Genomic DNA, 24,144 nt, shown 5'->3' on the forward strand with positions numbered 1-24,144 from the left:
TGTTTTGTGTTGTTAATTAATTTCCAATAATAAATATATATATGTATATATATACTATTGCATAAAGCAAGCATATTTGGCCACTCCCATGTTGGTAAGACTATTAAATACTTGACAAATCTCCCTTTAAGGTACATTTTGAACAGATAAAAAATGTACGATTAATTTGCGATGATCATGATTATATATTTCAATCGATCGACAGCCCTAATTTTTTGTTCCTGCACTTACTACTTGTTACTTATCGTATGACATGTATTTAAGGTGCTTTTTTTTTCCTGCACTTACTACAGTTTCTTGTTACTTATCGTCTGACATGTATTGTATGTAATATATTAAGCAATTTTATTCCCACTGTAGGGATATAAACTCATATCGATACCAACCATGACAGGTATCAATATGAGTTTATTCCCACTGTAGGGATATACAGTAAACTCATAAAGATAAATATCATGGTTGGTTTGTTTCTTAAATGTTCTTGTTTTATTTAACATTTTCTTTGGGCCATTATCTTAGTTTTAATTGGCACATAATTCTTTTCCATGTACTCCTTAAAATGTTCTGACATTCTCCACACCATTCCGCCTTAAAATGTTGTTGTTCAATTTTATTTATGCTTTAACTTTTTTTTAAATGTATTTATTATTATTCTTTCTCTTTTATAGACCAGTCTTGTAACGTTATTGCATCATTGTATTGTGGTTTGTATGTTTGATTGTGTTTGTTTAAAAGAAAAAGTTAAAAAAAAATATATATATATATATATATAATATATAATAATATAATAATTATATAATATAATTTAAAAAAAAATGTTGTTTCTATGCTATTTTTTTAATTCTTACAACACATCTAAGCAATAAAATCATAGAAATAACAAAAAACAGATGGGGAGCAACGGCTGTCGGATGTGCTGTACGTCATATCCTGTTTATATCATTGGGTGCGTTTGTTTTTAAATAACACAGTGCTGCGCGTGGGCGGGGGTTTCTTATTCGAGCCGTCTTTTTAATCCGAAATGCTCGAAGCACCGCCCACTCGGCACACCCGGGTGAAGATAGGAGATTGATTATGTTGCAGTAGTGAACGCGGGAGGATGAGAAGAAGCAGACTTGTTTATGTTGCTAGCTTTGTTTTGAGCGGTCGAACAACAACAATGACGGTGTAACTATAAACAAAAATACAGTACAGAGTAAATATTATCTCAGCTAAGTTTCCTAACAACTTCTGCTGGTGTAAACTGTTACTTAGAGTCAGTTTTGAAGCTTTCTCGAGGAGCATAGTTGATGGTTAGCTATCTAGTTTGCTGATTCAGTGGTGACGTTATGGCTAAAGTTACAAGAAAAGCGAAGGAAAATGGTAAGTGTTAACAACTTTTTGTCAATATTGTAATGAACTTACTTTAGGTTGAATAAGTTAACATAGTAATTCAGGCTGTGACAGTCAGTGGAGACATGTAAATGTGTCCTTTGGCAGAGAGACAGCTTTGACAGCTGATGGGAGACTCCCTCATTACCATCACCAGGTGATGAAATCAGCCTAAATTAAATATAGGGCAACACTTCACTTTACAGGTCTGCAAATGTCATGGTAATTAGGTGATAATTAGCAAGTATCCTATTTGAAATTTCTGCCAAATTACCCCCAATATTTACCTCAAAAATTTTCAAAAAATACTTTATTATAAACATTATTTAATAATTATATTCCACTATTTCTCAATAGCTTGTGATTTATTTAACACATTTCCAGGAAAGTGTTAATAACTTTGTCAATATTGTAATGAACATAGTTTATGTTGAATAAGTTAAGGTAGTGATTAAGGCTGTGACAGTCAGTGGACCATGTAAATGTGTCCTTTGGCAGCTGATGGGAGACTCCCTCATTAGCATCACCAGGTGAATGAAATTAGCACCTGCCACCTGCCAAATAACAGGGTCAATGTTGGCTGTGGCAGGTGAAAATTTCAGGTCACCTGCCACCATGGTAGACAGTTTTTCCTTATTAAGAAATATTATTTTTCAAAAGCAATTTTAAGCCTTGTTACGCCCCACCCTTGGGCATCCCTATTGGGGCGAACAACACTTAAACACTGACCCAAACCAAACACAGAAGACACCTTTTAAAACTCTAAAAATGCATAGGATTTATTAACAAGAAAATACGAAAAAGACATTAAATTGAGAGGCAGCAGAACCAGCAGTCCCCACACCAGAAGCCTCCCTCTTCTGCAGCTGACACAGGAGCTTTTAAGCACTTCCTTCCCAACCTCGTTGAGCGAGCAAATGCAGCACACCTGGGCACCTCGTTGAGGAATGCAACACACCTGGGCAGAGCTACTGGAGAGGGAAAAGGGACAACAGCACAGGAAACACATACGGCCGTAACACCCCCACCCTTAAAACAATGAATAAATAGTTTGTCACGTTGTCACTCAATCGCACTCGCAAGTACAAAAGCATTTAAAGTTTAGCACGGCACCAATATAACACACAAGAGTTCACCGTGACAAATTACCATCATACTATTTATTTATTGAAATGAAGAGTACTTGGCACTTAAAATTAGTAAAATGAATGTTACTCAAGGCTGTATGTTAATGTAAATCACAGCTAAATACACAGATCAAGAGTGCTCTGTCCACAAGACTCAAAATCTCACTACCTGGGTATGTAGACTAATCCAAAGTGCACAGTCTGGAACATAATGTTAGTGGCCAACACTACACACAAGAAACTTCTTCAAGCGTCAATATGAAGCAAATGATGTGCAATTAAGTCATACAACAGATTGGGACTACTAATTTGGCAGTAATTCCAAAGAAATTTCAAATAGGTAACTCGCTAATTATCACCTAATTACTATGAAATTTGTGGACCTGTAAAATGAAGCGTTACCAAATATAGTCATGGATTAAGGTTACATGATTTATTCCATAATTCTACGGTCTGGAACCACTGCCTCAGTGTTTACAGTTTTAAAGCGTTCTACCTAGTTTTCAGAAGTGGCAGACAAAAAAACTGAGTGGCCGGTAGAAATGGTCAGTGACCTGCCAAAGTGGCAGGTGACGAAAAAGGTTAATTTCAGACTCTGAGCATCACTGCTGTGGTTGTAGCCAGCAGGAAACATTAAAATGGTCCATGGAGACAAGTGAAGCTGAAGTTTTCAACCCTGTGTGTCAGATTAGTTGCTATGAATGTGCCACTGTTTATCTCATTTGCTTTGTCTCTTTGTCTGCACAGATGTCAGCCTTCCTTTCGCTGCCCTTCAGCTCCTGGCCCCGCCTTTGCGCCTGCTCTCTGCAGCCCTCTGGAAAGTGATGAAGCAGAGGGATGTGATGCAGTATGGGGTCGTGGAGGAAGTTGTGACATCAGCCTGTGAGACTGTCCCCGGGCTGCTCACCGTGAGACACCAGGGCAAGCTGGCACTCGGGCTGAGAGGACGGGTGAGATTTCGATCTGATTTTACAGCTAAACAGTACACTACAAGATGTTTCTCCAAACATTGTAGGAGAGAAATAGGCATTACAGTAACAGACTATTGATTAATATTTGATCAGCGCTGCCTAGTTTGACCGTTTGGTCGGCGTTTGTGAGTGATTGACAACTGCTCAGAGATGGCAGGCTCCAGCTCAGCTCTGATTGGCTGTTTTCCTCCGGTCTGTGAAATCTTGCAGATGCCATTAGGAGCACCGGAGGACACAGAGGAACATGATTTTTTTTCAGATTACCTGTCTCATGCACTACTGTCAGGATATAGTGACCGTTTTATAAAAATAACTGTTTTTAATCATATTTGCTCCATTTCTACGCACTGCAGCTTTAAATACACAGCTCATTACCTCTATCACCCTTGTTTACAGTTCATCTTGGAGCTGTGCTGCACACAGCCGGATGAAACGGTGATTATGCCACACCTGCAAAGGATCCGTGCTCCTGCTGCAATGTCAGCCTCCTCTGGTCCTACTATGGTAAATTAAAATTGAATATTCACGTTCTCACAAGAAATTGCATTGTCACTGTATACACTTTGTGGGGTTGAATGAATAAGCGGAATGTAAACAGGATGTAGTATGTATATGCATGAGAAGTAAAATATATATATATATATATATATATATATATATATATATATATATACTGTATATATACTGTATATACACTGTATATACACATACACAGAGGTGTAAACAGTTTGTAAAATAGTAAGTAGAGTATATAGAAGATAACTAATCACTTAAAGATAACTTGATATTACAATAATAAAACAATAAAGCCACAATGTAGATGTATGACATTTGATATATTATGTGTGGAAAAAGTGTAATTTTTCTATTTTCTCTCCTAGAGGAGGGATGTAAAGATCCTGAGAACCGTCGAAGGTTTCCATTCATTGGTTCACACTCTCCTAAAAGACCCAACAGAGAGAGAAGAGTTCTTCAAGGTGAGTCCCTCTACTAGTGTTTATTTGTAATCACACAGCAGCAGCCAGCAACTGATTTCATTTTCTATCGTGATCATCTCTCATTTGATGTACGTAGGACTGTAACGGCCAACGATTCTTATTCTCTCTTCTGACAGGAGGAGTTTCCCGTGGATTACGGTCCAAAGTTTGACCAGGAACTGGAGAAGCTGCTGTGGGAGTTTTTGGTTCGACTGGACCAGTTGCTCACAGTTCCCAACCTAGCTCAGGTAGTGGGTGCTTTTGAGAACAGCTTCTCTTGTTTTGTTGCACATTACACCTAATGTATTGCTCTTTTCATTACTGACTTACACAGTGCAGTTTCTGTACTTTTGTAAAAAGTCAACTCAGTCCAGAATATGTTGTTAGTTGTACGTTGTAGCCTGCAAGAGCACATCTAACATGTAATAGCAAAGTATAGTTTTGTTTTTACTATAGCTAGCGATCATCTAAAAATGCCTGCTGACAAAATGGGATTCAAAATGAATATAGTTTTCTTAGAAACTGTTTATATGTTATTAATTGTCTCCAGACTGTGTCGTGGCTCAGTGATGCCCCCCCTGTCCTGGAGGAGTGTGCACGGGCAGCCACCCAACCCCAACTCCTGAAGATATTGCTTCAACATCAAACCTGTCTGGGTCACATGGAGACCGCAGGTACAACTAGATAACTTCTTAGCTTAGCTTATCTTCTTAGCTAGCATGACTATAACAGTGAGGCTTTTAATAATTCTCATTATCCACATGTTTTTTTTTTTTTTACAGCATCCCTCCCTCCAAACATGGGAGACTCCATCCTGGCTTCACTTTCTCTGCCACCCTCTGGAAGAATACCTTCAAATCACCCAACAGGAGCCAAACAGTCTGCTGCGGACCAGTCCGATGGCACACAGGCAAGAGACAAAACACCGTTTATTACGCCTGTTATCGGACTTATATCTAATGAAGACGTACCAGTTATGATCAGGACACTGAGAGGTGACGACGAGACAGCCGGCTCTGAAGATGCACCAAACAAGGACTTGAAATTCACTGTGGTTAAACAGAGACAAATGGACAATGGAGCAAAAGAGGGCGAGGAACAAGTGGAGGAGGAGAGGAACGCCTCAAAAAGAAGCAGTGGAGGGAAACGCAAGCAACCTGCAAGTGAATCCGATGAGGAGGAGGAGGAGGAAGAAGTGATACGCATGACCAGATTTGGGAAAAAGAGGATAAGTAGGAGTTTGAGAAGTGGAGCGAGCATGCTCAGGAAGCATAGAGGCGATCAGAGGACAAATGAGAGTGAAGGAGACAGAGCCGTAAGAGACGAGGAGCGCGACAGAGCAGCCCTGGAGAGCTGTATGACCCAGCTGGGTGTCAAAACGCTGAAACTGCCTAAAGATCCATCCCTCTGCTCCATTTATGTCTCTTGTCTGAGAAGCCAACCCAGAGTTGTTATTGAAAAACTGCCAGCGACTCCTGCCAGCGCTAACGGGACTGATAGAAGCGGAAAATCCTCATATATGAAACGGCAGCATCAGAGGAGGAAGTCACCAGTTAAAGCTCCAACACATAAAAGCAGCCAACCTCAAAAGCCTGACTCGGATTTTCCTGCTGGCCTGGCCGATAAAGAGTAAGAGACATGAGAATACGGTGCACATGGTGCAAAATACGCCTTAATATTATCATTATTATGTCAAGTTTGTATCGCAAGAATGATGAAAGAAGTGATTTAGTTCCAACGTTTCCGGTTTAATTTGTTTTTCTGTCTCAGTCAGGTATTGTTTAAAGACAAATTTCCGTGTTTCCTGGTTGTCTTTAGACTTAAATTGTAAATGCCACTAGCAAAGCAGTTTAAAGATTTCCCTGTATTTTCCTATTCACCAGCAGAAACTTAATTGATTAAAAAAATGAACTGACTCTAGTTTAATTATGTTGTTTCTACTTGACAGAAATCATCCTGTATTACCGGGTATAAGCAGCTCTCCCTCTCAGCAACGGAGTAACGCAGGTGATTCAACAAACCATGTAACTTGAACACAGAGTTACTAAAAAGAAAAAAGGATGAAAAGTCAATGAAAGGTCACCTGCACAGGTTTTACTTTAACTGTTTCCTTTTGTGTTTAGAGACGTCGGCCCTCCCAGGAGACGATGACGACTACGTAGCTGATTCTGAGGATGAGGCGACGAAGAACTTTAAAGGCAGGGTATGTACTCGCCAAACATGATGACGTCTCCATGGGCAGTGAAAATCCTTTTTTAAATCAGCCAGATTAACTGAAAACACCTGTGTTTAAGCCTAAAACATAGCGACTTTAAGCCTCTGAAATTCACCAAACGAGACACTGACAGTCATTGAAAAGTGTGGGAGCCCCGAGAATAGAAATTACTGGTGGAATAAATATGACTCCCATCACACCTGTGCTGATATTTCAATCAAGTTTGTAATGACTGACTGTGTCTCCCTCAGCTGTTTATGAAGCGCTACTACAAGACCAAACACGGCACATATGTTCCCACTCTGAGGGAGTACTGGAAGCCAAGGATGACACAGCGGGACTCGTCGTCTGCTGGCAGCAAACGCAGATGGTGACATGGTTTGGTGTTGGGGAAACTAACGGCAGAAAGACGCCCAGTGGACTTTGACTGCGGTGAAGTTGGTTTTCTCCACCAGCTGCATTGACAGAAAAGACAAAAATAAAGTGAAACGCACCAGCCGTTGTGGCTGACGAACATTTATTTTCATCATCTTTCTCTTGATTTTATGATCTCACTGTAGCCGACTCAGATTTGAACTTGAATCAGTGGTTTGTCATCATGGAAAAGAAGCCCTAAAATGGCATCATCACGGATTATGGGCACTCAGCATTTAAATTTTTACTGTACAGTTTGTAAATAAAGACCAGACAACATCTGGATTATACTCGTTGCAAATCAGTCCCTTTTTATAAATATTTTAAACCTGTAATATGCTCAGTTAATAAAGGTTTGAGTATATATGAGAAGAATTGGTCACTTTGTACATTTTGCATTTCATTCACCGCGTTAAAGCGTCATCCACTCACATTGGTGGACTGCCCGTTTGATACACAGATAACGGCAAAAAGATGAAGCACGCTCTTCCTGAACTGCTCCTGCCATCCAATTTATGCAATATGTGATACATGAGTAAGAAGTGAATAGTTTTAAAAACCTTCCACAACTGGGTTTGTCAATCATATGTTTATTTCAGTGCTTAAAAAAACATCCAGGAGCATGAAAAGCTTCCCATTTATTTAGAAATTGATGGTCATCTTATCATATAGACTGTGAGGGTTACATTAGTTGTCACAGCTATCAGAGAGTAGAAATCTTTACACTGAAATTCACAGAAAATCACCCAGGAAACTTAGGAAAAACCCCAAATCTTCAATAATTTGCTATAAAATGTTAAATGCCTCAATATCCTGGCTTATATTAGCTTTCATATTAAGGTTTCTATATAGATTCTGGCTGTGCTGTGTCCACATTCAAGAAGAGCAGTCAAAAATATAATCAAAACATACATCTATACAGGCACACGGACAAATCTGTTGCCACTGGAGCTTCAGAGTCGGCAGCCGATCCCTCCGGTCACTGTGATGGTCTCTCCAGTGATGTAGGACGCCTCCTCAGAGCACAAGAACGCGATCACTCCTCCGACCTCCTCTGGCTCTCCGACCCTGAAGTGATAAATGTGAAACGTGGCGTTCATGTGTGCATTGTACGGCATATCGGTGACGTACTTCCATGTGAGCGTGAGCTGTACCTTTTGATGCTGAGCGTCTTTTTAAACTCGTCCACGATGTCTTCGTTTTCCCACAACTGGAGCAAAACAGGAGTAAATTAACAAAGACACCCATGAATACAGGATTTGAGTGTGTGATAACTAAGAATGTGTTTTTCTCCTCACCGCAGAGCTGAAGCGGGTCTTGATGACTCCGGGGGCCACGCAGTTGACTCTTATGTTGCTGTGGGCCAGCTCAGGGGCCAGCGCCCGGGTCAGACCGAGCAGGGCTGTCTTACTCACACCGTAAGGACCCAGAGCCTGCACAGACACATGCACACTGGTTTACATAATGACGACAAAACAAGAATGTCACACTTTATTTGTTATGATATATCAGCTCTACAAGGAGACTGTACCTCCTACTGTATTTATCTTAATACGAATATGTTTGAGATAAATGTTCTGCTTTCTCCCACTGACCTGCATTGGTTGGTATCCAGCCACAGACGACACAAATACTACATTCCCACCTCTGAAAAGAAAAGCACAGAGTATTTGTAATTCAATATCGAGGGAGGACTGCACAATCCCACTCGGAAAAACTGCATTTAGCCACGTTGTCTTTTCCTTCGAAGCATCACATCATTGAGATTCAGCACCACAATCAATTAGAGAGTCCTCATCATGTTATTCATTCAAGTTTAATGTTAAGAAATGGCTTATTGAGAACCAACAATGTCAACACTGATGACTGTACTTAGGGCTGGGCAATATTACGATATATATATATCGTCAGAACGCTATAAAAATGTTGTATATTTTTCTATATCGTTTCTATTATTTCTTTTTTCACTATAATTTCAGTTAAAACTGTTGTTCATTTTGCACTGAAGTTCTTAAAATGAGAAAATACTTGTCAAGTACTTAATTCACACAGGAGTATACAGAAATAACCTTTACAATATGGTTATTCCATATAGACTATTTGTTTATTTATTTATAGAAAAGAAAACATGCTATATTGTGATATATATTGTTATCAAGATATGAAATTACCTATATCTTGATATAAGATTATGGCCATATCGCCCAGCCCTAACTGTACTCATACTGTACCTCATCTGATATTTGGATTTTGTTTAACTATTGCTTATGCTTTGTACCACAATGTAGTATGTTTTTAACTATTGTACATATTGTATTATTTTTAATTATTCTAGGAGGCCTAATAACATCAGGCAGAGGATGAAATGTTTAGAGCTGGAATGATTACTAACTACTGGCACTAACTATTTTGATAATCGATTAATCGGTTTGAGTATTTTTTAAAGAAAAAAACAGTCTAAATTCTCTGATTCCAGCTTCTTAAATGTGAATATTTTCTGGTTTCTTTACTCCTCTATGACAGTAAACTGAATATCTTTGAGTTGTGGACAAAACAAGACATTTGACATTTTATAGACCAAACAACTAATCAAATAATCAAGAAGATAATCAACAGATTAATCGACATGAAGATAATCATTAGTTGCAGCCCTACATTGTTTTATACTCTTTATTGTTGTTTGGATTATCTTTTAGTTTGTCACTCACCCCCTCTTCGCCATATGAGGCACCACCAACTTAGTCATGAGGAAGGCTGATGTCACATTTACAGACAGGATCTAGTATAGAAAGAAATGTAGAAATTATCCCATAAATTATTAAATTAAATTAAATTAAACTAAATTAAAGGAGTGTTTTAGAGACAGGAGTCACAGACTCATTTAAACAATTCTTTGCTTTATAAATGAGTCCAGGAGCTTCGTTTGTTGTGTGTACCTTGTTCCAGACCTCCTCTGTGGAATCCATGATGTTTCCAAAGAAAGGGTTGACTGCTGCGTTGGATACCAGGATATCAATGCCCCCGCACTGATCCAGAGTCTGTTCCAAACACAGAATGAGACTGTTAATGAGGTTAGAAGTCAAATCAACCACCTCATAATTATGAGTATGCAGCCATGCTATCCAAACTCGTGGATGTCTATGAACCATATACCTGTGGTTGATAGAATTTAAAAAAGCACTCACCATTTGAACCAGTTTCTCTCTGTCCTCTCCCTTGCCAACATTACAGGTGGTCCCGGTCACTTGGATGCTCTGGCTCTGCAGCAGCGCCACGGCCTTGTCCACGTTGGCCTGCCGCCGGCTGCTCACCACCACATGGGCTCCTCTCTTCCCCAGAGCCTGAGCTGCAGCCAGACCAATGCTGAGGAGGAGGAGGAGGAGGAGAAGAGCATCCAAAGCTGCTATTATCATCAATGTATTGTAACTGTTTTACAAGATGTTATTATGAGACAGATGGTTGAGATCTTTTCAGATGCCATCCTTTGAAGATTAGATGATTCAACAGTCAATGCAGTCAACAGTCAATATTTATCCTCTTTATATGCAGGGGGCCCTTATGATTTATGATTATCTTATTTAAGATTGATGCAATAAAAAATATTAGTTTCTTAACAAAATATAAGGTAAAGTGATTCCAGTATGTTTTAGTGCCAGTTTAAGAGTTTTAAGCATATTTTGATAACTATCTAGATTATCATGAATTGCAATTATTTTGGCCAGGATAATCGTGACATCAAATCTTCATATCGTCCCATACCTAATACTTTCCATTGTGTACTTACCATTTAATGTCCCAAAGACAAGAATATAGTAACACCACTTGTGTTAAAAAGTAAAACTGTCCTATTTTTCAGTCATTTAAAAGATTTAAAAGTTGTACATTTCAGCAAGAGATCGTAGCTCATGAAATATGATGGCCAATGATTTTTGATACAGTTTGATGCACCACTTTGCCTTTTACTGTCTTGACCTGGGGTGTTGCAGTCACAGTTCAGTTATTGCGAAGGCGAGGACGCTCTCAATACCAGCTTAATAACATTTGCATCATTCCTTCCTGTAATTTGGAGGACTTTTTTTCTGCTGTCTTACACAGGGAAGTCTTCACTGAGCTTTCTTCACAAGATCACACCAAGGGAATGTTTTAATTCAATCTTGTGAAGGGCTCATTGCATTGGTGGAGTACGGTCTCAAAATGCAAGTCTCCTAACATAACATACAAGGCACATTGTAAGGTTTGTGCAAAATTAAAATGCCATGCTTTTAATTTCAATATACAGTGTATATCCCACCCATATAATTAGCCCTTCACAAGATTTAATAAGCACAGTCCACCTGGAGGATCCAAAGATTACCTGTATGTGATTACTACAAAGACCCAGCAGCGCTTCTACTCCATTGTCAGAATGTTTTAATTAACTATTAAGCCATTTTCTTACTGTTCTGTGTATTTTTAGGTCAGTATCATGTAATTCTTACCCATCTGTGGAGGCAGTGACTATGGCTACCTTCCCAGCAAGGCTACTTTGAGACATACTCCTTAGGCCAGCAACAGGATTGTTCCTAAGGCACCTGAGTACACTCCTCAACATCACCTGTGAACACAGAATAATCATGGATATGTATTTGTATGACCCTTGGTATATAGGGCAGAGGTCATCTGACAGCAGTGGTGCACAAGCTGAAGGCTGAGAGATACAAGTAAACAGTGAATGACATTGGGAACCACTTTTTCATAAGTCACTTAAACTAATAATACACTGGATGCATGGTAAAGCCACAGCAATGATAACATTTACAAAAGGTAAACTCAGTATACTTATACGCAGTGGGCTACATATTGTATAAGCAACTAATGCAGTTGTGGAAATGTGATCAAGTGCATTATCTCACCCTGCAGTTCATGCAATAGTGAACTTGAGGTTGCACAGTAGAGGAATATCTTAAAAGGCTCTCAAAGTCCACTGCCTGGACCTTTGCGTCCTACAATTCATGTGTCGCTGTGCTACATTCAGTGTTTTCCGGGTAAAAAGTCCTGCTGTCAAAATAAAAGCAGCCCAGCGTAAATTACCTGCTCTTTAATTTAATCATATAGCCAAGTCCGTCCAAACAATAATGATGTTTGCTTAGGGAATTGAGAATTTAGCTGTTTTTACTGTGATAGTCGTAGCATAGGGCACATATTTAGTTTTTTTTTTCTCAGTTTACAGCTAAGTTTTCTGATTAACCACCAAATTCGGACGTCCCTAAACGCAACCCGAGCTGCGGACAAGGCCTATAGAAGGAGGCTAGAACACGCGTCATTAATACGTCATAGCCAGGGGTACTACACATGCGCAGTAAAATATGGTCTACACTGCGCATGCGCCATACCCCGCAAGACCAGTGTCCTCACCTCCTTCACTAGCTCCTAGGAGAGGCGGAGATAACGTTGTTGTCATCATCCTCCGAAGATGATTGAACGTTGATGGCCTCAGATGATTTTTTACGCCTGAAAAGAAGTGATTTTTTTACGTTATCACACAGACTGTACGCCGATGCCAAGTTTAGGGGCGATACGAAGAAAAAAAGCAAGGTTATTTATTTGTATAATGGCGGATTTGGGTGCTAACGGCTTTAACGGTTTTAACGGTTTTTAACCGGCGGCGCTATTGTTGTTTTGAACTTTAGCCGTTGGAGATAAACTGCTAGTAGCAGTTAGCTAGGGCGCGACAACACTGATAACCTTATTGTTGCTACCTCCTCTTCAAATGAATCACCATTTGAACCTGGATACGTATTGATAACTACAGTAGATATATTTGATACACCGCTTATATATCTACGGTGCTAAGCTAACGTTAGCTTAGCGGATTGACGTCAAGGCCTATGGAAAGGAGGCTGCGTCACGCGTCATCAACGCGTCATAACGTCGGGTGGTTTTGCACATGCGCAGTAGAATCTGGCCTGAAATTGAGCCAATCGTAACACAGCTTGAGTTACACTGCGCATGCGTTGTACCTTTCACAACAAGACCCGTGTCCCAGCCTCCTTCCATAGACCTTGGTTAACGTAACGTCACTGGGCGTGGAAAAGGGGATAGACAGGTGTTGCCTCCTGCACTACCTTTTCATTTCACATGTGCCTTTGTAACGTTATGAGCTACTGTCTCTCTTGTGTGTTTATAAACGAGTTGGCATCGATTTGCAGGATTCTTATGAAGGCTGGAGATGACGGGACTTTGAGACATGTGTCCTCTCCTCGGACTCAGCTGTGCTTCTTCTGCACCGAGTCTCTCTCTGGCAAAGAAACACATCCACGAGAGCCACCGCTGATCTGATCTAGATGGACGACCCAGACTGACCGGTTATCTTCTCTTGAGACTTAACAGTAGCAACAATGTCTGTCTCCGTGAGTACAGTATTTGTCTCTTTGTTTTGTATGAAGTGTGCATCTTGTGTGATGGTATGTCACAATGGGATCAAAAGTAACTTAAAAATATCTGTATTTTGCTGGGCATGTTTTTACCTTTGTTTATTTATTTTGCACAAGACTATACAACATAACAAAAAAAAAGAAAGAATAATATACAGTGCAGGAACAGGCAAAAAAAACACTGGGCTTATCTGAAGCCTCCACTTAGAGACAATATTAATATAAAGAAATAATATGACTACATAATAGTGATAACAAACAATTAGGACAAGATATATATAATAACAACAATAACAATACAGTAAATAAATTAAAAAAAACAAGTGTGTGTGTGTGTTGCTTGTAAGTGTATGGTTAGTGTTTGTGAGGAGGATATTGATTTAAATATCTATAAATACTTCTGGGCAATCGTAACCAAACAACATTGTGAGTGGGAAAAAACATAACAAAACATAAAAACAGATACATGGACAACATGGGGAAAGCTTTAAGCGACTTTTGAAACATTTGACAGATGAACAGTTTATTGATAGATGTGAAAAGCTACTCCATACCTTTGTTATTATCTCACCATATCTACATGTTTTATCATTGCCTCCATTACTGTTCTAAGGGGGACCCACATGGCTCAATGGAGCCTGGTTGTCCCCAGGGGGTTGGTTTAGAAAATGAAAGGGGGCCTGACTCTCTGGCTTTGGGTTGGCAATTAAATCCTAAACAGCAAGGGACAGATGTGCCTCTTATCCCCTCCCCCTCCCTCTCATCTCGCTCATTACCATTAAGCCCTTGTGTCCATTTGGTCATTGATCCTCCCCTACCGTGCCCCTCTATCTCTCCTCTGCTTCATGATTATTGACACAGCTGTGAGTTTTGAGTTTGTCATGATGCTAGCGTTTCCATTTTTTTGTGTGTTCACCCATCCTCTTCATGCCCCTCAGTCTCTCACACGCACATTTTTTTTTTTTTACGAGATCTTCCCTATTCACTCCTATTCACTCTCCATTCAATAGCCCTAAACAATCAACCTTTTTATACTCCTTGACTCGGCGTGTCAATGCACTTGTTTGTTTGTGGTGTGCAGATGTGAGACACTAGCTTGTGTGAGTTTAGGTTCTTGATTAAAACCTACTTTTAATGGCCATTTGGTGTGTGAGTTACTGAATGGGAAGGTCCGTGTCTATGATTTCTACTCTTGTCTCGTCCTCTTTCTCAGACGGTTTTGGCAAAGGCGCTGTTTGACAACGCAGCAGAGAGCCCCGAGGAGCTGGCTTTCCGGAAGGGCGACATACTGATGGTTCTTGAGCAGGAGCAGGGTGGCGGGCCGGGCTGGTGGCTCTGCTCCCTGCACGGCAGACAGGGTATCGCCCCTGCCAACCGTCTTCGACTCCTCCAGACCGCCCCACCCCCAGGCTCGGACCCCCGTCGTGTCCCCAGTGAGGACTCAGTCTACCTTTCGCCTGTCCCCCCACTGGCTCGGACTGCTGTCAGCAGTAGTGCAGAGGACATAGACGGAGTGTATCGCTCCCCGCCAGGTGTTGGTGAGGGACGAGGAGCTGCCTCGAGGCCCGGGGAGCTCCGCAGAGTCGAGGTAGGGCGTCCGCGCTCGCACTCCAGCTCTGGCACCCGGCCCAGACCTGACTGGGATTTAGGAGTGGCGGGGCGTCCACGCTCGCCTTCTCTGAGAGGACGAGGCACAGAAATAACGGGAACACTTTATCAGACTCCAGTAAGTCCCTTGCCTTCAGCAGCGCAGCATGCCAGACAGCCAGGAGCTTCAGAGTCGGTGTATCTCGCCCCCACTGGAGTTCCAAGGGCAGCTGATGAACCAGAGGACACTACATATCTAGTTCCTAGAGAAACACTAACAACGGGACAGTCTGACGATTGTTACTTGGTGCCCAAAGGTACACCACTAGCAGGGGACGATGTTTACCAGTCCCCAACAGGAGGAGTTGTGGGCACTGCTGTGTGCTCTAACGGCCCCAGCGGAACACCCGCTACCCCCCAGCCGAAAGTGAGCCAGGACACACCTGGGTTGTACCAAACACCCACCGCTGTGGGAGCAAGCCTTCACAGGACTTCAGCCACAGTTTTGGCCCACCAGCACCCATCTCAATTATCCCCAGTCCAAGCATCGCCCAGATCCCTGCTCAAGGGAATTTCACCCAACCCTGCTGTCGCCAGGGGCAAACCCGGCCTGGCCTGCCACCGGGGGTCTCCTTTGCTGGTCAGAGCCGGGCAGGCCAGGGTTCCTGGATCACCAAACTTTGCCCGCAAACCTCCCCCACCAGCACCCCCAGTGAGGGGAGTCACCAGGAAAGATGCAGCAGCTGATTCTAACTCTGTCCCTAAACCCACTGCTCAGGTCACTTCTGCAAGCCTGCAGCAAGAAGAGGACAAACAGAAGGAGGAAAGGATGAATAATGGCCTGGAGAAAAGCAACAACGTGCAGAACAAAAAAGGAGACTCAGATGCTGTGGAAGACCAGGTATGTGATGGCTGCTTCACTTACCACACTGTTGAAACGGATGTTCTGCCTAGAAAAGTGTTATGTTGTAGGATCATACATTTTTTAATTGCTACAAAATTATTTTTTTTTTTAACTTTGGGAGTTTGTAAGTTTGCATGTTGTCCCAGTTTCATGAGCCCTCATGAAACCTGCGATCATAATTTGGTTTTGTGCTTCCGTTGTCTCGGTAGGTGTATGATACTCCTCCCACTGGCAGGTGGCAGCGTCCAATCCAATCTTCCCTCAGTGATGATGTTGATGGCATCTATGACACCCCTCGCAGTGTCCCACCACAAGCTGATTCTGAGAATGAGGTAAAGATAACACTTAAAGGTGCTCTATACGATAGCCAGAGCATTATTATAGCATCAAACAACCATTTGCAATGTAAAGATATAGAGGATTAAAGTCTACCTGAGTAGAGAATGAAGTCGCTCTCCCTCTGTGTGTGTTGTAATCTGAGCTTCTCCTTGCTTTGTTGACTTTGTTGCTTTGGGCTGGCCCGGGCTGGCTCCGGCTCGCCGTGCTTTTACCCCATGTGAGCGTGCTCCACTGGCTACCTCACGACTGTCGCTCTGCACTGCTCTCATATGGCGGTTACAGCTGATAATGCCATCCCAACGGACGGTGCCATTGCGGAAGCGTAGTATCCGCCCTCCAGTTCCCCCTCAGGTTAACGCTGTTAGCTCAGTCAGCACTGTTGCCATTGTTTTCACCGTTGGCGCTGTTAGCACCTTTAGCTGCGAGCCGCTGGCTCTGTTGCCATGTTGAGAGCCGTATGGAGGCAATGGAACTGCTCCCAATCTTGCATTTAGCGCCTTTAACAATGCATACTGAGCCAAAGATAGACCAGTTATAATAGTACCTGTTTTATAAAAGGGAACTTCCTTTCATATGTATTTAATCTCCTCTTACATGTATGACTAATAGAGTTTTTGAAATGTCTATTTACATGAAATTTGTGTTTTGGACTCATTGTGCAGATGTTAAACTTTCATCATGTGTGTTGTGCCTATAATTAAACTGGTCTTTATTTTCTAATAGTCATAATTGAGCAAGAAATGTCTGGGAACTGTAGTAAACTGGCGTGTTGAATTCATGTCTGTACAAGTGAAGCGACAAGAGATGACTATCGAATACCCTGTCACCATTTCTTCCCACATTCCACCATCAGTGTGTCTCCCTGCCCCCCTTCGAGGCGAGGCCACACCTGTCTCCTTCTGCTGTGGGAGCCTGTCTATCCAGTCCAAATGCTGCTGCTATTTTTTCTCTCAGTCACACCCATCTGTCAGGGCCAGGCCAAGGCCATACCACCACCAGCACCCTGCCCCCAGTGGTCTCCCCTTCAATGTTACTTAAATATGTCTGCCAGCTGTTGGATTATTTTTTCCTCTTTGCCTGCAATTACTGTATGTGGACTCATTGCTTTTGCACATAGCTGTTTTTAAAGGTACAAATGTGTCCCTGCCCATGTGTTTTTACTTGAACCAGTTCAGTCTGATTATTCCTGCACAAGCCAAGTTTAAAATAAGTCTAAAGTCTTTCATAAGTCACATCATTTAAAAAACATTCCCTCTGTCTTCCACTTGTAGGTCTATGATGTCCCCACCATCACTCTCAATGTGTCCACATCAGATATCCAGCCTGATGAAGTTGATGACGATGTATACAGCGTTCCTACACTTCCAGGTGTGCCTCTGGGCCCAGGGGAGTCCAACATCTCCGTCGAGGACGTTGGACAGGTCTATCGTGTCCCCGGACCTGAGAAACGAGCCAGCGGTGGAGGTCTTAACTGGGACTCTTCTGAGCCAGACTGCGGCATCTACGACATGCCTGCGTTGACTGCTGAAGTCCTCCCTCACTCTCTGTCATCCTCCTCCACCTCTACTCGCCGCCTCTCTGTTTCTAGCAACGGTTCGGGTGACGTGCAGTGGAGAGCCACGCTTTCCAGCCTCGTCCACTCGGTGCTGAGCACCGCCTCATGCTCGGCGACTGCTCTGTCGTCGCGGGACCTCGCCACCTCGCTGGCTGAAATCCTGTCCACCTGGAAAGCGTGCCATTCAGACGATCCTCCGCCGCCTCTTCAGCAGGTGTGGAGTCGTCTGTCAGACCTCCTGCCGGCGTTATCCGCCATTGGCAACGCTCCACCATCTGAAGGGCTGTTGACACTGGTCCAGCGCTCCCTAGAGGAAAGCGCCCTTCTCTTGCAGGCTCAGGGCCGACCACGTTTGCCTTCCCAAGATTCCCTGTCCCGCAGGCCATTGCCCGCGCTCCCAGTGCCTGATGGGAAATCCTCAGGAGGTGGGATGGGCTCCCGTAAAGGTAGCTGGATCCAGGAGCGACCCCTGCCCCCGACCCCTCAGCCTGCCTTCCCCTTGCCTCCCACTCTGTCCACTGTGACGCTGACAGTGGGACCCTTAGATGGAGAAGACGACCCCAGCAATGAGTATGCAGGGATCGGCTTGACTCCCATCCCTGCACCAGTACCCACTGGAGACAGTGTTGGATACGTCAAGCTGCAGGTCAGTTTATTGTTATGCAACATCTGCATGAAATATTTTACTTTTTCAGGCTACTAATTCAGGGTGTGAATATTTTGGTATCTCACGATTCGATTCTATTTAAATTTTTGGGGTCAAGATTCCCGTTTCAAAATCGATTTTTGATTCCGTACACAGGAGTGCTATTCATTTATTTAAATTATGGCATGGAAGCAGAGTAAAGTGTGTATAAAATGATGGAGTTTTTATATTTGAAAAAGTTATCAACTGATTGCAGTAATATAAACACACAAAAGGAAACCTAAGACCAACAGTAACATTTATTCATGCTAAACTTGCACAAATAAACACTTTGTACTAAACGGTTTTTAGTGTTTCTTAATTCTCAGTGAGTTCAAGTTATAAAAAAAATATAACAATTTCATTGAAAAACATATCAAAATGATAATGGTGTGATTTTACTTTTTTTAATTTTTTTTTCTGGGATCTGTACCAAACAAAGATGTGGCATATGATGTGTAGGTCAGGGCATCTCTGCAGCACCACAATATTTAATTTTATAATGGTATTTTTTTACACTTGATCTTTAACAAATATTGTACCTCCTGCCATTTGAAAATTGAAGTAGGCCATATTGCGATTTTGATCAAATTTGGATTAATTGTGCAGCCTTAGGCTAGCTGCCTTTTTATTTCTCAGAAACTTGCCAATTTCGGAAATATATCTTACACAAATAACAATGTAAAACTGGTATTTTGTGTGTTTTTTCAACAAATTACACAATATTGCTGACACAGTTTGACGTGGTATGTAGGATTACTGTCCGTCAAAACGTTTTAAAAATCAATTTTTGCAAGTTGTGAGTCAATTCTTAGAAGATAAGACTCTCGATACTTACATACACATGTGCCTTCCATTGTTTTCTGTTTGTGATGTTTTTTGTGCTTCAACACATCTGTATATTTCCTGGCAACTATTCATACATGACATGGGTGCACGTGTGGTTTTATTGTTACAATCCAATCAAACACGGACTGTAAATGTGTCTGTAAACATGCCTGACTGTTGTCTCTTTCCCACACTAGGGTAAACCTGAGCCACTTCCTGATGTCCTGGGTGAGAACGGACACATGCACACCATCACTGCAGACCCAACGGTGAGTCTCTTCCTCTACACAATCCTTAGCTCCTACAGTCCAAAGGCTGTCACTCTTGGGAAGTTTTTTGTTGAACAGAAACACACTCAGCAAGTCCACACAGATAAGTCATTGATTCACTCTGTGTCCACACTGCGCTCTGTTTACTAATGAGCACCGTGACTCATTAATCCAGCTCGCTGCAGCTCTCTGGCTTCTGATGTGGTCTAAACCCATCTTCAGTCTACACCACCACATTAATTAAAATCATATCAACCCCTGTTGATTTATGTCTCATGAATCTGTACACCCATCCATCACGCTTGGAGCTTGAGATAATCCGTTTATAAAGTTAAAGCTTTCATTTGTTCTTCAATCACAAATTACAATCAGGTATTGTCCTATGTTATCTCTTGAGTCAGTTTGGTCTTCTGTTGCTTGAGACTGAGATCATGTTTTCTTATCGCTCAGTCTGCATTTTCTCTACTCCTTGCTAGATTCCTTGGTTGCGCCACAGACGGCCAACAAGAGGTCACTTGTAAATCTTAACAATCTTGCCTCACATAGAACGGAGGCTGCAGGACAATAAGTGGCAGAAGAGCACAGTCATTCTTTAGACAGCGCCACTTGCTGACGTACTATATATGTGTGTTTGTGTCTGACTTTCTCAGGCTTTTAAGTTCGGTCTAAGACTCTGTCAGCCTTATTTAAAAGAGAGCTGAGTGCTCACGTCCTGTATCACATTAACACAGTTATACACCATCAATCAGAGAGGTCTGCGTGTTTGTTTACATGACGAAGCTCTAATGTTCAGAGTAACACAAAAGGTTGCTTAAGATCAGGGCTGTTTGTACTAGGGCTGCAACTAATGAATATTGTTGATTAATCTGTCGATTATTTTCTCGATTAATCAATTAGTTGTTTTGTCTATAAAATGTCAGAAAATGGTTTTGTTAGAGGAGTAAAGAAACCAGAAAATGTTCGCATTTAAGCAGCTGGAATCATAGAATTTTGATAACTTATTTGACAATTAATCGATTAATCATTGCAGCTCTAGTTAGTACTAATGATTATTTGTTGTTGTTGTTTGGAGTCGTGTATTAATTTTGTAAAATATCTTGTGTTGTTCAACCAACAGTCCAAAACTCAAACCTATTCAGTTTACCATCATGAATGGCAAAGAAAAGAATCAAATCATCACATTTCGGAAGCTGGAAGCAGCAAATATTTGTCATTTTTGCTTAAAAATATGACTCAGTCATCACAATAGTTGGCCAGTCAACAGAAAATGAATCAGCAATCTAATTGACTAATCGTTGAAGCTCTAGTCAAGTAAAAGCTTTTGTCATATGCACACTTAAAAACATGTTTCCCTGTACAATGAAATTCGAGGCATAAGAAATAAATACAAGAAAATAACATAAGAAAGATCTCTTAAAGATAATGATACATTTAATGCCAGTGACTTATTTGATTCTGTGGCATGACTTTCCCTTACACACACTAACTTCATCCTTCCTTGCACAGTTGACCACATCCCCTCCACTTCCCATGTCCCTCTCCCTGGAGGACTCGGAGCTGCTGTCCTTTTACTCGTCTCAGAGCCTCGCTCACCTCTCCTGCCTGGCGGACGCCATCGACGTGCTCTTCAGCAGCGTGCAGGGGAACCAGCCGCCCCGCATCTTCGTCGCCCGGGGAAAGAGCCTCATTGTGACGGCGCACAAACTGGTGTTTATCGGGGACACGCTCTCCCGCCTTCTCACCTCCGCCGACCTCCGGGCCAAGGTATGTAGAGAACAACGCTCTTTGTGTAAAATCACTGAGATATAGTCGATATGTTGAGGAACAAATGCACAAAGTGTACATGCTCTTGTCTTTTCTTTTCTCTACTTCAGATCACAACCTCAGGGGGACGACTCTGTCAGGCCTTGAAGTCAGTTGTCGTGGCAACAAAGGGCGCCGCACAAAACTACCCGTCAGTATCCGCCACACAGGAGATGGTGGACCGCGTCGCCGAGCTCTCCCAGCAAGCGGCCGGCTTCTCCACTCTGCTCCAGCGCCTGGCAGAAATATCTTCATGATATTTCATATCACTTGCATAAAAAAAAACTTTGTTTACACTACACATATATTTTCTCTTTTTGAAATGCCTTATTTGTTGTTGAGACTCTTTCGTTACTTTTCATTTGAATGGGATTGAAGCAAGCGAAGCCTTGCGACGGCTGTTACTAAGGTGGGTTGTGATTGTTGGTTTTGTCCTCCAAGTGTGTGTTGGTTTGCCTTTTGTTTATATACTGACCTCCGTGCTTTGATGCCAGGCACACTTGTCTTTTTTTGAGTGTTAACTTATTGAATATTTGAGGTCTCTCCGTGGCTTTGAGTGTCTGTGCAGACTGTTTATCTTGGGAACTTTGCTTTATTATGTTTGCCATATTTTCCTTCCCTCACATGATAGCCATTTTCCTTCCTTCCTCTATTTATTTAGCCATCCCCCCTATTCCAAAAATAGCACAGAAGGAGGCCCAACATCCTGGTTGTGGCCTACTTCTTACTGTTAACCTGAAAGGCCTTTTGTGATCATCATTCTGAAGCTGTTGAAGCAGCATATCAAGTGTTTTTGGGCTTAATATGGAAGAAATGGAATAAGACGTGGAGTAGGAAGTGTGCCCGACTTCCATTCTTAATCTGTGCAAGTATGTATGTTCGTGTAGTACCCATTTCCACTACAGCTTGTAATCCACTAAATGAGGATAACAATCTCTCAATACATGTTCATTCTACGTTCATGCAGGCGTACACACCTCATGAAGAATAATTAAGCTCCTGTCTGACAGGGGAGATACTATTTGAGCGTCTGAGAGTGAGTAATGATAGTTGGGTGAGAAATTGCCTAATCCTGTTCTTTCCCACAGTCACGTGGTCGCCTGGCAACGGATAACAAACCTGTTGGCCGAGCTCACCTGCCTCCACATGTCTTGTTATGATCTGCATGCTTCTTTGATTTTCATTTCCCATAAGATTCTTAACCCCTGTCAACAGTGCTCACTCACATCTGCTTTAATCGTTTCAAGTCAGGGAGAAACTAAGGCTGGGTATGATGCATACATATATTCATTAATAATGTAAAGCATGGCAGTGGAACACAATGTTCTGAACATCAGGTCCTTTATTTTACACAAGTTTACACTACTTTCCAGATATATCGTATTACTGCCCAGCCCTAGTAGAAACTGTGAAATGCAACAGCCCACTTTTTTGATTGAAATGGAGGAATTTTGCATTTTAAATCCAACAAAACGCATACGGTTTTCCATCTGGGACCATTATATTACTTCATTTATGCCAGTTATCAGATTTAATATGTTAGTCTGTGCACAAACAGCTCCGAAACATGTTCAGTATGAAGCTGTGTCGGACTGGAAGGTGAACAAATACGATGCTTCACATTTACACTACAAATCTTTACTCTACAAAGGTGCTCTACAAAGTTGGATTATAATACTTAAAAGGATCTATCTTCTGTATCGTCAGTCATAATGCTTCACCTTACATTCTAGTTTTATTTTTCACATCCAAGTCAGCATCATCAGGGCATTGTATAATCATTTTCTCAGTTGCGTGGCTCGGTTTAAATAATTATTTGAGGAATACTGTATCTTCCTTTACATCTCCTTTGCTGGAGTGCCACCTAGGTGAGGTTTGAAGTATTACTTAACGAATACCTGCCTGCCAAAACAGGCTCTATACTGTATGTATGAAGAGAGCATGATCGGCAAGTAACCTTTAGCAGTATATTTATTACTGTCAATTTTTATGTTCTTTGCTTTCCAGTTTGCATGGCTTTAATTTGCTTACATTTTATATATGCACATCCTTCACCATGGGGTGATTTTACTGGGTAATTTACAATGAACGTTTTATTTCTGAAAAATATATAACAGTTCAAAAACTGTTTTTTTTTCTTTTGTACAAGAAAGTTTTTTACACTACGTGAACTCATTTGAGTCTGTTATCGGTATTTGCTGAGGTATAGAAGTGACTTTTTTTCCTACAGTAATACACCTCTTTACTTTTAACACTACATTTGATGTCTGTCTTGTATTCCTGTTCCGAATCCACAAATACATCTTTTGCAATTAAACAAATGTGTTTGGATTACTGACTGCAATATTAGTCTGTCAAAATGTTATTTGTTGTATCTGCAGGATATCTATCTATCTATAGATATATATAATATATATATATATATATATTATATATAATAATTGGAGCATTTTCTACTCCAGCAATATTAGTCTGTCAAAAAATGTTATTTGTTGTATCTGCAGGATATCTATATCTATAATATAGATATATATAATATATCTATATAATATATATATAATAATTGGAGCATTTTCTACTCCAGCAATGTTATTCCGTCAAATACTGTTATTTGTTGTATCTGCAGGATATCTATATATCTATATCTATATCTATATCTAATATATATCTATAGATATAGTATATC

The 24,144-nt window shown here is 41.4% G+C and overlaps 3 protein-coding genes across 6 annotated transcripts; 2 read left to right on the forward strand and 1 right to left on the reverse strand.

The window, feature by feature from the left end:
* The first annotated feature begins 1,086 nt into the window (after positions 1-1,086).
* Positions 1,087-7,187, forward strand: tinf2 (TERF1 (TRF1)-interacting nuclear factor 2). Its single transcript, XM_037758560.1, has 10 exons — positions 1,087-1,362; positions 3,246-3,448; positions 3,866-3,973; positions 4,351-4,446; positions 4,584-4,694; positions 4,997-5,120; positions 5,229-6,075; positions 6,395-6,453; positions 6,570-6,649; positions 6,913-7,187. The coding sequence occupies exons 1-10, from the start codon at positions 1,329-1,331 to the stop codon at positions 7,033-7,035; spliced, it is 1,785 nt and encodes a 594-aa protein (XP_037614488.1). The 5' UTR covers positions 1,087-1,328; the 3' UTR covers positions 7,036-7,187.
* Positions 7,188-7,645: 458 nt separating this feature from the next.
* dhrs4 (dehydrogenase/reductase (SDR family) member 4) lies at positions 7,646-12,610 on the reverse strand. Its single transcript, XM_037758562.1, has 10 exons — positions 12,470-12,610; positions 11,968-12,112; positions 11,554-11,669; positions 10,261-10,438; positions 10,012-10,113; positions 9,784-9,854; positions 8,671-8,722; positions 8,374-8,508; positions 8,230-8,285; positions 7,646-8,143 (listed from the first exon to the last, which is right to left on the reverse strand). Exons 2-10 carry the CDS (start codon positions 11,977-11,979, stop codon positions 8,029-8,031), a joined length of 837 nt encoding a protein of 278 aa, XP_037614490.1. The 5' UTR covers positions 11,980-12,112; positions 12,470-12,610; the 3' UTR covers positions 7,646-8,028.
* efs (embryonal Fyn-associated substrate) lies at positions 12,452-23,779 on the forward strand. Of its 4 annotated transcripts, none has more exons than XM_037758558.1 (8): positions 12,452-12,575; positions 13,264-13,464; positions 14,702-15,976; positions 16,189-16,311; positions 17,590-18,519; positions 19,584-19,655; positions 21,162-21,419; positions 21,530-23,779. In XM_037758558.1, exons 2-8 carry the CDS (start codon positions 13,453-13,455, stop codon positions 21,713-21,715), a joined length of 2,856 nt encoding a protein of 951 aa, XP_037614486.1. In that variant the 5' UTR covers positions 12,452-12,575; positions 13,264-13,452; the 3' UTR covers positions 21,716-23,779. The 4 variants fall into 4 exon arrangements, with proteins under 4 accessions (XP_037614486.1, XP_037614482.1, XP_037614484.1 ...); XM_037758554.1 differs by having other exon boundaries at positions 12,512-12,649; XM_037758556.1 differs by lacking the exon at positions 12,452-12,575 and adding an exon at positions 12,674-12,865.
* The last annotated feature ends 365 nt before the right edge of the window (positions 23,780-24,144 follow it).

The sequence above is a fragment of the Sebastes umbrosus genome, chromosome 22 (assembly GCF_015220745.1).
Source record: "Sebastes umbrosus isolate fSebUmb1 chromosome 22, fSebUmb1.pri, whole genome shotgun sequence".
In the NCBI taxonomy this organism is placed as follows: domain Eukaryota; kingdom Metazoa; phylum Chordata; class Actinopteri; order Perciformes; family Sebastidae; genus Sebastes; species Sebastes umbrosus.

Coding starts and splice junctions, on each gene's coding strand:
- dhrs4 (XM_037758562.1), bottom strand. Junction 8,723..9,783: donor CCTCATATGGCGAAGAGGGG/GTGAGTGACAAA, acceptor TTTTCTTTTCAG/AGGTGGGAATGTAGTATTTG. Junction 8,144..8,229: donor AAGACGCTCAGCATCAAAAG/GTACAGCTCACG, acceptor TTATCACTTCAG/GGTCGGAGAGCCAGAGGAGG.
- tinf2 (XM_037758560.1), top strand. CDS start 1,329: ATGGCTAAAGTTACAAGAAAAGCGAAGGAAAATG. Junction 5,121..5,228: donor GGGTCACATGGAGACCGCAG/GTACAACTAGAT, acceptor TTTTTTTTACAG/CATCCCTCCCTCCAAACATG. Junction 6,076..6,394: donor GCTGGCCTGGCCGATAAAGA/GTAAGAGACATG, acceptor TCTACTTGACAG/AAATCATCCTGTATTACCGG.
- efs (XM_037758558.1), top strand. Junction 16,312..17,589: donor AAGCTGATTCTGAGAATGAG/GTAAAGATAACA, acceptor TTCCACTTGTAG/GTCTATGATGTCCCCACCAT. Junction 18,520..19,583: donor TTGGATACGTCAAGCTGCAG/GTCAGTTTATTG, acceptor TTCCCACACTAG/GGTAAACCTGAGCCACTTCC.